This window comes from Anas platyrhynchos, chromosome 12 (genome assembly GCF_047663525.1).
Source record: "Anas platyrhynchos isolate ZD024472 breed Pekin duck chromosome 12, IASCAAS_PekinDuck_T2T, whole genome shotgun sequence".
In the NCBI taxonomy this organism is placed as follows: domain Eukaryota; kingdom Metazoa; phylum Chordata; class Aves; order Anseriformes; family Anatidae; genus Anas; species Anas platyrhynchos.
Window position 1 is genome coordinate 5,135,568 of NC_092598.1, and position 15,754 is coordinate 5,151,321.

At 40.3% G+C, this 15,754-nt stretch overlaps 1 protein-coding gene across 1 annotated transcript in view; it reads left to right on the forward strand.

The window, feature by feature from the left end:
* Nucleotides 1-15,754, forward strand: part of PKD1L3 (polycystin 1 like 3, transient receptor potential channel interacting) — a 39,092-nt gene that overhangs the window by 6,909 nt on the left and 16,429 nt on the right. The window contains exons 6-22 of the mRNA XM_072043995.1: nucleotides 259-479; nucleotides 1,136-1,540; nucleotides 2,622-2,720; nucleotides 3,440-3,489; nucleotides 4,627-4,744; nucleotides 5,382-5,589; nucleotides 6,298-6,418; nucleotides 6,671-6,812; nucleotides 7,312-7,503; nucleotides 7,723-7,868; nucleotides 8,673-8,867; nucleotides 9,729-9,854; nucleotides 11,283-11,465; nucleotides 12,531-12,655; nucleotides 13,430-13,556; nucleotides 14,711-14,845; nucleotides 15,459-15,684. Of these exons, the coding sequence (XP_071900096.1) occupies nucleotides 259-479; nucleotides 1,136-1,540; nucleotides 2,622-2,720; nucleotides 3,440-3,489; nucleotides 4,627-4,744; nucleotides 5,382-5,589; nucleotides 6,298-6,418; nucleotides 6,671-6,812; nucleotides 7,312-7,503; nucleotides 7,723-7,868; nucleotides 8,673-8,867; nucleotides 9,729-9,854; nucleotides 11,283-11,465; nucleotides 12,531-12,655; nucleotides 13,430-13,556; nucleotides 14,711-14,845; nucleotides 15,459-15,684 (2,819 nt within the window). The remainder of the gene's footprint in view (nucleotides 1-258; nucleotides 480-1,135; nucleotides 1,541-2,621; nucleotides 2,721-3,439; nucleotides 3,490-4,626; nucleotides 4,745-5,381; nucleotides 5,590-6,297; nucleotides 6,419-6,670; nucleotides 6,813-7,311; nucleotides 7,504-7,722; nucleotides 7,869-8,672; nucleotides 8,868-9,728; nucleotides 9,855-11,282; nucleotides 11,466-12,530; nucleotides 12,656-13,429; nucleotides 13,557-14,710; nucleotides 14,846-15,458; nucleotides 15,685-15,754) is intronic.

Below are 15,754 nucleotides of genomic sequence, written 5' to 3' on the forward strand. Positions count from 1 at the left end.
GATCTGACAAAACACTGAGCAGCCTCAGCTTCCACTGATGTATCCTAAAGTAGGTAAATCAGGAGTGAAATAAGAAAAGAGAAATCAAGGGCACTGCTACATACTCTTGTGTGAACAGTCATGTTCATTTCCAATCTCCTGAGTGTAGCAGAGGTGATCAGGTCAGAAATTTGAGAACTGTGACCACTGTTAGCACATAAGACTTTCCAGGACAGTTTTCCACAGGCAGCTGTTCTCCTTCTGTTCTAGACTGGTCAGCAATGTCACATACAGATATTCATCTCCTGGGGAGTTCACAGTTTTCGTGGAGTGCACCACCAGCGAGTGGCACGTGACAGCACAGAGGCGGGTGATTGTTCAAGACAAGCTGGATGAACTAAGCCTTACTGGGTGCTACAGCCAGTACGAATCTGGGAACGGCTCTCCCTGCCGAACGCTCTACGGGGAGGTGTTATGGATCCAAGTTGAACTCAACGGAGGTGAGCTTCATTACTCTGCATGCTTTAAATTGTAGGCTAAATCTGATCCTACCCATGGGACAGAAGCAGGATTTTCATTACACAAAACAATCCTTCTTTTTAGTGAATTATTTTCGTCTAATCATTGCATTTCTGCAACTGAATGCTCTCGGCTCCATTGGAGGGGTTCTTTCTCAGAGGTATTTTGAACATGAACGCAAACCTTTTTTACCCCTTCACAAATCTGATGAAGCATGACCACAGCTTCAGTCATGTGAATCCACATGAAGCCAGTAGCAGTATTTATGTATTTGAAGTTAGGAATGCACAGAAATGCCTCTCTAGCAGAGGGTAAGAGGATTCCCCACTGAGCAGGTCGTATTTGCTACTGTGTACTTTGTGCTCACTTCAAGCTCCTGGGATCCACATGCTTAAAAAGTGAAATTCAGAAGCATGGGTTTGAACTCTATTGACTGCCTTAGCACTCCCTGCAGGAACGAGTCAGATTTCCATAGGGAGCCAAATGGGCACAAAGGCACCAAAAGAGACTTTATTCAAGCTGCCTTGCTGCAGTACGCTTATGGCTCCTTTATAAGCACCTGAATGCTGCACAAAGCAGCTAGAAGTGGATTGCCTATTACATAGGCTGTGAGAAACTTTGATCTGTCTTTCTGCAGGTAACGGAGTGACCTACGTTGTACTAGCAGGTAACGTGACGCTCGCTGAATCCAGTGCAAAGGAAGGAATCGTCCCGCACAATCTGACACTTGACAGTGCTGCTCAGGAGCTGCTGGGCCCTGGGATGCATCGACTGGAAATCCGAGCATCCAGCAACACCACTGCATCAGAGATCTCTGGGAGCGTTGCCGTTCACTTAATTGAGCCAGTCTCTGGTCTTCAGGCTGTGTTAGCTTCTCATGCTGTGCAGCTGGGGGAGAATCTGGAGATAAACGTCTCTGTTCCTCATGGTGCCCCAGATAAGCTGAAGTTTGAGGTGGTTGGATCTAATGAAACTCACTCTCACGAGGAAGACAGCCCTGCAGGGGAACCTCGAACATACTTCATTCCCATGCACTCTGAAGGTACAGCACGTTGACATCTCTGCTTCTGAGACACTCACAACTGAGTGGGGGAGTTCACATAAACAGGCACAGCACCCTGGGCTAGGGGACAGTAACTTACAGCTGAATTTGATAACTTTTATAACCATTTAAACCTGTCCTGCAGAAGTGTATGAACAGCACTGGCCTTTAAGTGAGCTAAAAAACCAGAACTGGCAAATGGGTATCCATATGGAGACGGAAAGCGAGGTTTCACCCGAATTTTGCAATTAAAAAGATGTAGTGAACTAGTCATTTTTTCATGACTGTACCTGATTCAAGTACAAATGAAGACATTTTCCTGACTCACAATGCATTTTCCTCCAGTTTGTCCATACGTATAACTTTTTCAACTTTATACTCCTTTTTACACTATGGTAATAAAAAAAACAAAAACAAAACAAAAGTTCTCAGTATGGATGACAAAGAAAAAAGGGAGCTCCATCCTCATCTGCACATCAGTCTCCAACATGTAGCTTTTGTTGGGACTTATGAATAAGCTTTTTAGCATTTTTTTTTCTTTTCATTATTAAGAATTCAAAGCCTTTAAAATATGGGATTAGGGAGACTGTCCTTAAGAGTTAATTTAGTTTCAGAAGATAAAAAAGTTTTTTCCTCTAATGAACTATTCAAATCCCATGCCAAAGCTGGAACACCAGAAGCTAATTATGATTTCATTTTATGTTTTAAGAATATTCAATATTAGAAATTGTAATGGGCCTCCCTATACCCATTTGAACATCCCTTCCCTTCAAGCAAAACAAGACAGCTGCTCTCTCAAGATGTCTAAACTCATTTGTACTCCAATACTAGCACATCTCTAGATTTCTTTGTTGTAGTATCAAAGCCAGCTGACAAAGAACAGCATTGCAAGTGCTAGAACAAGGGCAGCTGAGTAGTTAAAACCTGAGATAAACAGGAAGACCATTCCCTCAAACTCATAAAAACAAACAAACAAAACCAATCAAGAGAAAAGAATAGGATTTTCTTAATGTATTGGATTTTATGTCACAAACATGGACTGGTCTGCTGCTATTCTAAATTGGTCTTTTGTCTTCTCTAGGTACTTTCCTAGTGAAAGTGGTGGCCACGAATGCCTTCTCAAACATGAGTCTGGATATCGGGCTCATCAATGTGCTGGCAAACACTTCCCATAAAGAAGGTAATTGCATTTATCTGGCAGTGCTGGTTTTTACCATATAAATGTCTTTCTGCAATCAGAGCATTTTATGGCGTGTTTATGGTTTGCATCTAGTAATTGCTTTCTTTCCAGCAATAGTGCTGAAAACTTTTGTGGAGGCTTCTTCCCAATGAAAGCAGATTCTCTGGCTTTGAAGTGGTCATAAATTAGCATCACTCTCTCTATATTACATATTGCACATTTGCTACTTGTCCTCAAAATTAAGTAGTGAAGTTAATGTCCTGGGATGTAGCTCTAAAACTAGGAAGTATCTGCATCACAGCAATCATATAAAATGCTGTCAGTAAACACTTCTAGATGGCACATGCTTACATTTACAAAAGCAGATTTTACCATGAATAAACTGACTTTAGTACTGAGACTTTTCCAGTACTTTCCCTCATTTTTTCTGTGTACATCAACTGAACTTCTTAACTTCTGTGAACTGATTTTGATTTACACCATTATGTTTGAAGAATTACAATGATCTTATTTATAGTATTTATAGTGACAGTTTGTTACAGTTTTACCTCCTGAAAATACATTGTTTATCACAATTCAGGAGTCCGAGTCTTACAGCCCTATCTTTCAGAGTGCCTGTAGCCAAATATTTAAGGTAAATTCACTGAGGACTGTCTGAAAGCTTTTCAGGTAGCAATAAAATATTCTTTTTTTGTTTTGTTTTGTTCTGTATTGAACAGATTCTGCTAAGGAAAAAGGCAGCTCCAAAACAAATACCCAAAAGACAAACGTAAGTTCTATTTAAAGATCTTTCTTTAAAATTGACATGCTTAGAAATTCCTCTCGCTAGTAAAAGTGCTGCAGAAGATATTAAAAAGAGGTATTAGCAACATATTAGATTATGGACTAGATTTTCTGTGCCCCGAATAGTTTAACATAGAATCTACACCAAGCATCTCCAAGACAAATGTGTTTGCAGGCATTCAACCTACAGCTCGTAAAAGCCTGCAAATAACAATTCCAATATTAGAGAAAATGAACTTTTCACTGTGATCCAGTTTTGGAAGTTGAAATGTGATTAGATAAATTTTAAAATTATCTATGTGACTAAGGTGAACTTTCCTTTGAGGGGCTATCTTGCAAGCAGAGTTTAATACCTTTTTATATTATTTCCAAGTGTTTTCTGCTTCTGTATTGGGATGTTTAAGTTACTTTGTGAAAAAGAAATTTCCAGCTCATGGCAAGCTGAGAAACTAATGATACACTAATTGCCAGCAGCTGCACAAAGTTAAATCGAGAATTGCTAGATATAACATTTTGTTATCATCTTGAAGATCGAGTTTTTAACTATAACTCTAGCAGACAGACTTCTGCTATGGGAGACGCTGCTTCACAAGGAGGCATCATGCTTTACAGATCGGCTGTAAGAATATATTGCACCAGAGGAATATTAAACTAATTTAAAAGTAAGTTTATCACAGTTTGTTGCACAGAAAGACAAATTCAGCTACTTTCTTATTCTCTTTAACTACAGCTGTAATGTATCCAGTTCTGATAGAAAAGAGATGTACCAGAAAACACACTACAAGAAAAATGATTGTCCAAGGCTTAAAAGTCTTGGTCCAAAAAAGGAAAAGTAATGGAAATTAGTTTCCTAAGTACTTGGATTAATTTTTAAAGTAGGAGCTGGGCTCCTAAACGGGTGTGAGTTTGGGAGTATCTTGCCACGCATCATTTCTCTGTGTTATGTGTTTCTATTCCCGTAGCTTCTACTCCCATACAAACACTGCTTAGGGAAAGATCGTCTAAACTACAGATCTGCATCTGGGGTCTAACCTTACACACATTTTCCATTTCTATATGAAACAAGATATGTACGTGTTTATACATGCTACTCTCCTAACTGGTACATTTCCTTATTATTTAGGATCACGAAAGAAAAAACAAAATATATATTAAACCGAGTCGCCATGTGGATCCTTTCACAACCGTTACTCTTGGCTGGCCAGATAACAGCGCTAATTCTAGTTTCCTCTGGTCCTGTGGTATGTGCATTTCCTGAAGCTTTTCCACCAATTTCTATTTCATCAGCATCAAACTCATTGTCATGTTAGACCAAGCTGTGAAAATCTGACTAGGGGATGGTTTAGTCCCCTGCCTGGTTTTATAAAAGTTTGCCACTCACTGTACATGAAGAACATCCCTCTGCCTTATTCTGGTTTTAACACCCACCTAACCATGGTCTGTAATAATGCACAATACACAGTTCTGTCTTTTCCCAAAGGCAGCTCCTAGGTTTTAGTTTTCAAGATCTGTCTATGGACAGATCTAAGCCTTTACCCCCCCCCAGTGAAGACCTAATTGCAAGTGACTTACATAGTTAGGCATTTTAAAGGTATGTGTCAATAAAATTGCAATAATTAGCATCAAACCTAATGCAAGAATATTTATGGCTGAAAACAGGACTGAGATTCAGAACATCTGTGTCCCATCCTCCTATTTATCCCTGACCTCATATATTATTTTGAAGAAATCAGTTTGAACTCTGGTTACCCACCCTGTAAATTGGGTTAAGGAAACTCGTTTACTTTATAAAGCTCTTTGGAGCTGCTGCCAGGCAAGCCCTTTATGAGGGACATGGGATGCTACAATTATTCTAATTATAAAAGAAATTTCATGCAGGAGCTTGCTGGCCTGAGTGGAATGAATGCGTGCAGCACCAGATAATCTTAACCAACCAACGAGAGGTGCAGATCCCACCTTCTTGCCTTCCTCCTCCGAAGTCAGCAGTGACTGTGAAGGTTACAGTCCAAAACCGTGGGAATGAAGAGAAACAGGATGAGCAATGTCTCTATGTGACTGCAAAACAAGAACTACAGCTAGAAATCAGGTCTGTTTTCAAACCTTGGTGTTCACTATTTAATATTACTACTACACAAATCTAGGGCAAGGCCACAATTATCATTAATAATAATAGTAGTAATAGTTTACTAATTGTTGTAAATCCATTTATTTATTACCATCAAAGGAATTAAACACAATGGGTCTTGCAGCATTTTCCAGTTCACATTTCTGAACATAATCCTTTTATAAATTGCATAATATTTTTCCCAAACCACTTAGGCATTTTGACTCCCACTACCTCCTTTCAGTGCTGGAGATTTCCATATGCAAACCTCATTGAAATGACGGGAATAAAAGTTGTAAGATATGTCTGAAATGCCTACTAGACACCCAGATACACATTACTGCTTTACAAATCTGGTTCTTGGGAAGCTGGAACATCACCGGCACTTCGATGGTCTGTTAATATAATAATTTTAGGAGATTAGGTAGGCTTCACTTGAGAGCCTGAATGAGTTTTTGAACATAAATAGCGTCTATATTCTGCGCCTTAGTCATTGTTGAAAATGGAGATGAAGGTTCCTAAACCTCTTGCTTTAAAATGGAGTATTTCACTATTTGTGAGTCATATCACCTGGACATATATCACAGGACTTTTGCAGATTTTCATTAAACAAGATTAAAACAACCAACATCAAGGACTATGACATCTCACAGAGTTACTGCCTGTCACCACTGTCTTACTTCCTTACAGGTGTGAGGCAAACTGCAAGCCAGTGAACACTAGCGAGGAAGTTGTTTTGAGTGTCTCTGGACAGAAGGACTCCCAGGCCATTTCGTATAACTGGTACTTGGATAACACATTCCAAGACAAGGTGAGAGCATCAGATTTGTCAGAAATACAGCTCACACAAAAAATAAACATCTATCGTGAGGGAAAGCCATGGTCTCAGAGGGGGCACATGGGGGGCTTTGGAAACTGATTGAGCATTGAGGTATGGGGGAGCTACATTTGAGAGTGGTTATAATGGAGGGCACCAAATTGCCACTCTGCTTCTGATAAATTGCAACAGAAATCACAGCAAAGAGCGTCTACTGTCATGTTTTCTTTTCTGTCTGATTTCCAGTCTGTGCCCCTCCCTCCAGCCTGTAGCCTGACTGGTTTCCGGCAGGACTCTTTGAATTTGCTTCAAAGCAATGCATCCATGTTGATAATGAACAGCTCCTTCTTGCAGACACACGGAGAAGCTTTTCAGATTAAAGTAACAGGTAGGGGCAAGCAGGGTTTTTTAGACTCCTTTGAGATAGCCTCTACCATCCTGACATCATACTGACGTTACATGCACAGAGCCTCGCTGACAAGCAAGAAGTTAAATTATTCCACAAGTTGAGAGCTGTTACTTTACATATGTGTTCTTTGAAATAATTAAGAACTATCTTTGTTCTGGGCTGTTGCACAACAGGACAAATTCAGTTATCTGACTCCAAGCTGTTAATGACTTTGTTAAGGCTCATTTGGCAATGATGTTATATTAAATACCTGATTAAATGACCCAGCTTTGCTTTACTATGCAAACACTACCACATTTTTAATACTTCCTTTCCTCTTACAGCTTAATCAGTAGTGGGATTTCCCTTCTGATTAGGTACACAGTGATGCTTCTGGTGCCTGAACAAACCACATCACTGCTAGAATAGGTTAAAGTAATGTCTGCAGCTCACTGCTGCTGTGGCATGATCACTGACGTTCTGCTCCCTCCACTCCCAGCAGTGACTCAGCATGGCTACGGGGAGGACACCTACCTCGTGAGCACAGTGCCTCCGCCCCAGGTCCCCAGCTGCACTGTGTCTCCCAGAGAGGGATCCGTGCTCGCTGCTTTCACAGTCTCCTGCAGCCCTCCATGCTCAGTGGATTCATGCCAATCTCGGCAGCTCACATACTGCTTCTACCTGAACTCAAGTAAGTCCTGAGATGGATGGTTTGGCTGCTTCCCCATGTTTCTGACAAGCACTTTTACTGATGCCACCAAGAGCAAAGGCACAGCCTGCTTCTGCTCCTCAGAGAGTCTAAACATGAGTCAATCAGGCCTGCACAGAGCAAGCCTTCAGCCCTCTCTTCTCAGAGAACAGGAGGTGTCTGTGTGATGTCTGGTAGGTAATCCCATCTTTCCTATTTCAGATTCTCTCTTGCACTGTGGCCCAGATCCTGAGCTCTTCCCAGTTTATCTTCCACTTGGAGAAGAGGAAAATAATTTCATTTTACACGTGACAATTACCATTAGCAACAACTTTGGCGATACAGTTCAAACTAATGCTTCAGTGAAGGTACACAATAAAAGTTCTCTCAAGTTGATATTTAATCTGTGATTCACTTTTGGAACTTCTTCCCATTTTGTACTTACTACATGCCTGTGACTGTGCAATGATCATTTCTGTATCTAGCAGAGACTAATCTCTGTGGACTCAAAATAGTCAGAAGGCACTTCTGTTTTTGTTCTAGGACAGGATTTTTAAAGATGACCTACGTGGACATTGGGTAGCGAGTCTGGAGTTACTCTCTGTAGGGCCCTGAAAACTCCTGCTTTTGTGCCAGTAGAGATCCTTATCAGGCCACTAAAACTCCATGTGTTTCTCCATGCCTCACACTCAGCAGAGCTGCTTGTCAGTGTGCTTTTTTGTGCAATGCACAGGGTGAGGCTTGGAAAACTTGGGGTTGAATTAGAGTCTGCTTCTTCTTCTGCACAAATTTCTCAGCCAAGTGGGTGTCAGATGTCTTAAAAAGAAAGTAGTTTTTCACAGATTGAGATGGAATTGGGCTCTTTTCTTACATTTGGGCATCTCTAAAGACAGCCCATAGGATCTTAGAAAGCAAACATCATTCTAAAGGGTGGTAACAGCAGCACGAGTCTGTTCCAGCTGTACAAGTCAATGACTCCAGTACTTAGTCAGGAGACCCAAGAGGATGGCAGAACTGCCTGGAGAATTTAACTGAAAATAAAACATGAAAAAATGGTAACGGAGTTTTCTGTCTTCTCCAACTAGGCTGCCAATGAGATAACTGTGGGAACTGTTCAAAGATAACTATAACAGTGTTAGCAAAGTTAAGAGCATTTCTGATTTCTTTACCAGGTTGGACACACAGATATGATCGATGGGAACCTGAACCTACAGGCCATTGTATCTGAGAAGGCAAACAGCATCATAAAAGATGGGAACAACAGCATGAGTCTTTTCCAGCTGTTTAAGTCAGTAACCTCAGTCCTTAATCACGAGACCCAAGAGGAAAACTTTAACATATCTTTACAGACGGACACACGAAAAGAGGTCAGCCAGACACTTGTTTTCTTGCAGTACAATGCGATATAATTGACTCTTTGTATTCTTTGGCAGCTCTTAAGTAATAAAAAGCTCATATATCACCTCCTCAAATCAATGGAGATTTCAAGTTTCTGGTATCCGCCTCCGCGTTTGGCACAGGTTTCAGCTATTTTGTACTACTTGCCCAAGCAAAAAATAAATAAATAAAAAAATATCATCTATGAGAAAAGTAATTCATTCTAAATTGTTAATGCAATAATTTAAACTAATTTGGATGGTCATTTTAAGCTTAGAGGTAACCCAATTTTGCACAAAATTTAAATGTTAATAAAATTGCCTCTCCTGCAGGAGAAATATCCTGTCAAAATTTCCCTAAGAGTAGTAGATGGCAGGTAATTTTAGTTTGTTTCTTTCAGCTACAAGCTTGTTTCACTTTTAAGCTTATATTTGTACGGTGCTTTGCATGCCTCAGATGTAAAGATCTAGAGAAATACCATATAATCCTTCAATTGTGATTCATTATTTGACTAACATCAATTATACATGGCTTTACTTTCTCTGGAAGTGGCATTTACATAATAATTCACAGACATTAGTACAAAGTCTAAGAAGTAACTCCCCTTGCTATTAATGGATGTTAAGTGTATAAATTCTCTGTGTTGGGAGGTAACAAAACTCATGTGATTACACACTTATTAAGGCAAGTGGCATCTTGTCAGGAGACCTAATATCAGTTCAAATGATCCTTGTTGTGGAGCTTTATTCTGCCACAGTTTCCAGCAAGCCTGGCTGTCAATATAAAGCACTACTTGCTTAGTCTTCATTAGCATCTTATTCCTTTGCCTAATTATCCCTTTCCATCCCAAGCTCCGAGGGCTGATGCTGACAACTCTCTCTGCTGTTAACGTAACATCAGTGCAGACTGCTCTTCAGATGTCAGAAGTGTTGAAAGAAATCACTCACAGGAGTGAGGAGCTGTCTGCCTCTGCACAGGTAAGAAGCATCTCACCTTCTGTCTCCTTACACCAACAGTACAGACACTGTTGCACCTCACTAACCTTGGAAGAATTTCAGTGCCTTACAGGTACCTGTTCTTTGCTCTTTTTTTTTTTTTGACAGTACCAGCATGTATGCCTCGACCAGAAGGAATGCATTTTGCTGTTTTGAGTAAACAAATGTGGACCCACAGGGGTTGTCTCAACAGCTGCCACAATCCAGGGGATAGAAGTGGCTGGCCAGTTACATTCTGTGATACATCTTTAGGGTGAAAACCTTAACTTTTAGCAGAAGACATGCTAGGATGCATATTTTGTCTTCTAAAGCATTCTTAGAATCCTGAAGAAGAAGAACCTGGGAGGTTTTTTTTTGTTTGTTTTGTTTTTTTCCTAGAAATTTGCTGAGATCCTTTGGTCCCTGATCTGTGCAGTGTCACAAAATGCACATAAACAAGCTGCCAATGAGGCAGGAACAAAACGGTACCTAAAGGAATCAGGCACAAATGTTCAGATTGCCCTTGCAGAAGTATTTATTGAATCTTATCTGGCAATATGACACCGTTAGTAGATGATGCTATTTATGTGTAAGGAGTGAGCACATGGGAGGACAGAACAAACTGTCACTGGGGAAGATTCACAAATACACTGGCAACAAGAAGAGCTGTCGTGAATTCTGATGTATTGCACAGTTGCAGCCAGACAATGGCTTGGGAGCATGTCAGCAGTATGTGGTTAACTTTGGTGAGACAAGAGCATAGCTCAGTTTCAGCACTCACTCCATGCGAGGCTGCTAAGCACTTGCAGACTGTGGGAATGGACACGTCCAAGCTTGCAATGATTGCATTTGGCTTCCTCACCCTGGGCTAAGTGCTGGCCAGTGTTTTCACAACCAATCGTCAGTCAGGGGCTGTGTTTTGGCACAAAATAAATACTGTAAGACTCATTCTTTGGCATTTCACACAGCCCAAGGTCAAAGGTGTCACTTGCTGGTAATCCAATAGGTTTTATGGAAGCTAAGATTGAAATGTACGTGCAGTTGACAATAGGGCTGGATCTTTGGAGTCACCACATGAAAGTACAACCTGATTTACTGTGTCATTGTGCATCTAAACTCTTCCCTGTCTCTGTGTTTGACAGACATATTTTCTTCAGATGTTATCCATCTTTTCTACAGATTGAATCTGTGGAAGCATGCTGCATTTTTCACGTTAGCTGTGTTACATGTTAGTATGCCATCTAGTACATCATCATTATTGGTGTTTCAGGTATTACCCCAGCACAAATTATTACAGCAGAACAGGTATAGCCACAAACAGTCCCACGGGATTACTTACATTGCAATACTCAGTAAAAGCCTCAATGACACGTCACTTCTGTCATCTGTAGTACCAAAACATTGAAACTTCTCCCTTTATTTCCCCTGCAGGTAGAAGCTAGCAACACACTAAAAGATGTAAGTGCTTCCTTGCTCACTGTAAACACAGAGGACAGTAGAGATGATCAGAAGCTAAAGGATGCAGCCACCTACCTATTTAACGCAGTGAGCAATGTCCTACAAGCTTCCATACACACCAGAGCTGTGAACACTTCAGTGCCAGAGGCAGAACAGGTAATTTTGGTTTGGTCCAGTTTGTAGGGTCCTGTAGCAGAATATTTACTTGCTTTAGAAGGTTTTTAAGAGTTTTGCTGCTTCATATTTTTCAGTTGGCATTGGGTAGGGTTTATTACGACGACATGGTGGACTGGAATATCAAAGTAAACTTCTCCCCAGTTGGACCTGTTAGAACAGTCTGCTAATGGGAATGATAGGAGCCTCTTAAACTTTGTTACATTTAAAGCTGAACAGGACAGAGCGCTGGAGAACACAGGATCAGTGTAAGACCTTTAACAGAGGACAAGCAGACTGACTGCAATAAGATTTTTTTTTCTAGATTTGATTCTTTTCCCTCCTTTTGCCCCACAATTCAAGGAAGCCACAGCTATTCTGTATTTGTGATTGGCTCCACTACTTCAAAGCTGGAATCAGCTCTGGTTGCTGCTTACACTTCTTCAGAAAGTCCACTCCGATTTTCTATTCAGAATTATGCAACATGTTTATTTTGTCCTAGCCCTTCCTATTTATATGTAAACCGCCACAGTTGCCTTTGTGTGCTTCCTGGACTGAATATACTTTAGGTTTCATCACTGCAAGAGAGAAGGGCATGATATAAATCTAACCTGAGTGAAAAGGTTATGAACTGTTCAAACTCCCCCAACATAACACACTAATAACACCTAACTAATAGGTAATTAGGGCTTGTTTTTCAAGTGACTAAACACTAAAATGTGCGATGAAAGAGCATTAATGTACACAAGTGCACAAACATCTTGCATGAAACTGATGCAATTTTTGTAGTCCTTCAAACTTCAATTTGTAGAAATTCTAAATATTAGAATTCCATTTACTGTAAGATATTTGTTTGCTGTATGCAGTGTTTTCTTGAGAATTACAGAAGTTGAATTGCTGACAAGAATAATTGTATCTGAGATTAAGAAGCTCATCACCAAGTTTGCCAGCTTTATAAGACACGGTAAAACCGGTATTTCCTCATAAAAAGAAGTAAGGGCAAATAACATCCAAGTTGCTGATTCTGAGCAGCGGTGTTACAAGTCCCCTCCTCTAATCCTTTTCCAGAGTTCAGTGTCACACCAGCTCCTGAACACAGTTGAAAATCTACAGAGCGCCCTTCTGTTTGGGAAGGAACCAGACGATGAACCCATGGTCCTTACCACTCATACTGCCACCATGTATATAAACAGGTAACTGTAACAACACCTCCTAAATCCTGATAGTTACCCAATTTTTCCCCGAATATCCATTACATTATCCTTCAATGAAACCACCTAACAAAATATTATAGCATAACGACAGCTTCAACAGTGTGATGAGGCTGCCATTGCTGACTGATAGGAAGAACAGCTTGGACCCCAATTAACTTCAGTAAACCAGCTTAGAAATTCTCATGCTGTGCCTTCTTTGACCAAGGGACAAACTACTGCTACCTCCTGGGTCAGGCAGTAGCTGCTTACCTTTGAAAGTCTGTGGAAATCTCAGTTAAGTTCTTTTCTTCTTTTCCATGTTGCCAATAATGACATGTTATACAGAACTGTAACCAGCCTGGCAGGAACAAATACAATCACGAGGAGCCTGATAAGCATTCTCCATTGCCTATAATTATCCCCAAATTGTTCCTTGAGAGCCTGTTTTTCGTCCACATTTAACTCTGCGTAAAAATCAAGAGCATGTTCACACAAAGACCAGGTGTATCTTTTGCATAAGTACACCTAAGTGTGTACACCTCCGCATCCAGATATGCCAATTCCACCCCTTTTTGGAGTGATATACGGTAGTGTTACGTGGAGTACAACATCAGGGAAAATGCACTAAGTAGTTACTGGCTGAGTTAGAAACAGTTTTCCAGGTATGTTATACTAATGAAGTGAGAAAAGTTTTTTCTAGATATGAAATCCATACATGATTTTTTTTTCTTTCATTCTGTTCTGCTTGTGTTCAACCCTAACTGGACTGGACAGATTACAGACAGAAAGCCTGGATGGTACAGCCATTAATATCTCCAATTCCAGCTCTGCCAGCTTTGTTCTTCCAACAGCTTCCTCTCTCAGTGTTTCAGGAATTGATGATGAAACAGTGGATATAAGGGCAAGTAAACAGCTTTTATCTGACTCAATCCAATCTACAACTTACTTTCTTGGTCTAGTGGTTTTAGACTCCTTTTACAGTGAGCATACAAGTACACAAATCATCCCTCCAGTCATAACAAGAAAATTATTTGAAATATTTTTCTTGTCAAAGAAGCCTTCTCTTATCTTAATTGCATGAAGTTGGTTGAACAAGCTGAGGAGGACTGAAAGCTTAAACTCCCCATCCCATTATCCCCTCACATACACTCCTGATTCCTACCTGGATGCTTAGAGAAGGTGATAGAATCAATGCTGCATACTTATGTGCTCTCTTTGTTTACAACCAGTGCTCTGAGGAGGATGCAACAGCTCAGAGTCAATATCGCCATTAAAACCAACAGGCAGCTATCCTCTTTCATCCCAGGTAGAAACAAACGAGTCTGAGGTACTCAGACCCTGCAGGAGACGAGGTCTGCGCATGTACTGATGATAGCACATCCCTGATCTGAAATAGGAGACTTTTCTCTTTCTTTTTTTTTTTTTTTTTCCCCTCAGAACAAGAGATTGCATATTATTGTGATGTTTTTCTAATAGATTTTCTAAAGACCTCTGATTGATTTGACACTCTGAGGACACTCCTACAATACCTGTAAAACATACACTTTTCTCATTCTGTCTTTTGCAGCTCTGTTTAAACATGTCCAGAACCCCCTTATATCAGTGGAATACTGAAAGTGTCTTACCTGAGCATTAGGAGAGGCTCCTGAATCCTCTCATTGAGATGATGACTCTGACACACTCTTTTGTGCATTGCTGTCACAGGAGAAGTAGATTTCTTGTTCCTAATGCCAAGAGGAGTGCCACAGCTCTCACAGAATTACTTTCAAAGAGGCTTATGCAATTGCATTTTGATATCTGGTATCTAAAAGACAAGATGGTCACAGTGAATGGAAACCCATAAATATTTTTGTACACATTTCATAATCCAAATCACTTTCAAGGTTTTTGTCTGGCCTATCACAGAGCTAAGGCAGGTATTTAAATCTGGATGCAGGCTTCTTTTGAGTACTGTTTGGGTCTGAGTTCAAGCCACCTTTTTTCAGCAATTTAGACTTTGAATATAATGAAATATTACCAATAGCTCAAAGCTGATTCTTAATGTCTTGCTAATAGATGGTGAGCTTTGCCGTGAATCCCTTTTTCTCCAGCGACTCCAGTTTTGACATCAGTGGAACAGTGGGAGGTTTAAGCCTTACTGGTCTGGATGGCTTGATCATACCAGTCAGCAATCTCAAAGAAAACATTGAGGTAAACCCACTAGTTTCTATCCCTATTCCTCTTTTCTCTTTTTCCATTTACAGTCATTTGTGCTACCATTCTCTGTAAGGTGACTATAAACTGTGACACTGTGTTTGCTACAACATATCATGGGATGAAGGGTGCCTGCATTCGTGATGGAGGGATTTGTGTGATTTAAAGAATAAAATAACAAAAAGGGTCAGGAAAAATTACTCCAGATTACAGTCATCCCAAAACACAATGTCATGGATGTCAACATCCAACAAGGCAGTGCACACATATTACTCCTGTTTGGGCTTCCTAGCCCATGTATAAGCTGACATTTAAATAGTTCAGATATGCAATTCATGTAGCCAGCATTTCAGTTGTAACCTCAGCTGTCACTTACAAAATGCACCAAGGATCACAGATCTTGCGACGAACCTATGTGGATTTGAAAGGGACTTTTTCAGAGGTTAGCTGACAGTATCAAGACAATCACTTTGAAGACAGTATTTCTGTTGGCCATACTTTCCTCATGTTATTAAAAAAGATTTTCTAGTATGTGGCTGTATTGTGCTTATAGATAAAAATAAAACATGCTTTGCTGTATTTGAAGCTATGTCTTTCTGTTTAAAACCAGATCACGTTACCAAGGCATTCTGCAACTCAGGAAGATAGGATTCTGTTGAATCTGGGCAATTTTAGTACTTTCCAAGTCAACGTCACCTCAGAAAACACATCTGTAGTGATTTACCTGGAATGCGAAGAAGACATTCCATTAATACTTTACTCAGGGTATGGTTATCGCCCTAATGAAACTAATTATGACCTGAAAAATCATCTGTTCTGTAAGAAAACTACTGGAGGTAAGACAACTTGCTAGTGACCCATAGCTTGGGTATTATGGGCTTGTGTAACCAAGACAGAGCTCTGTGC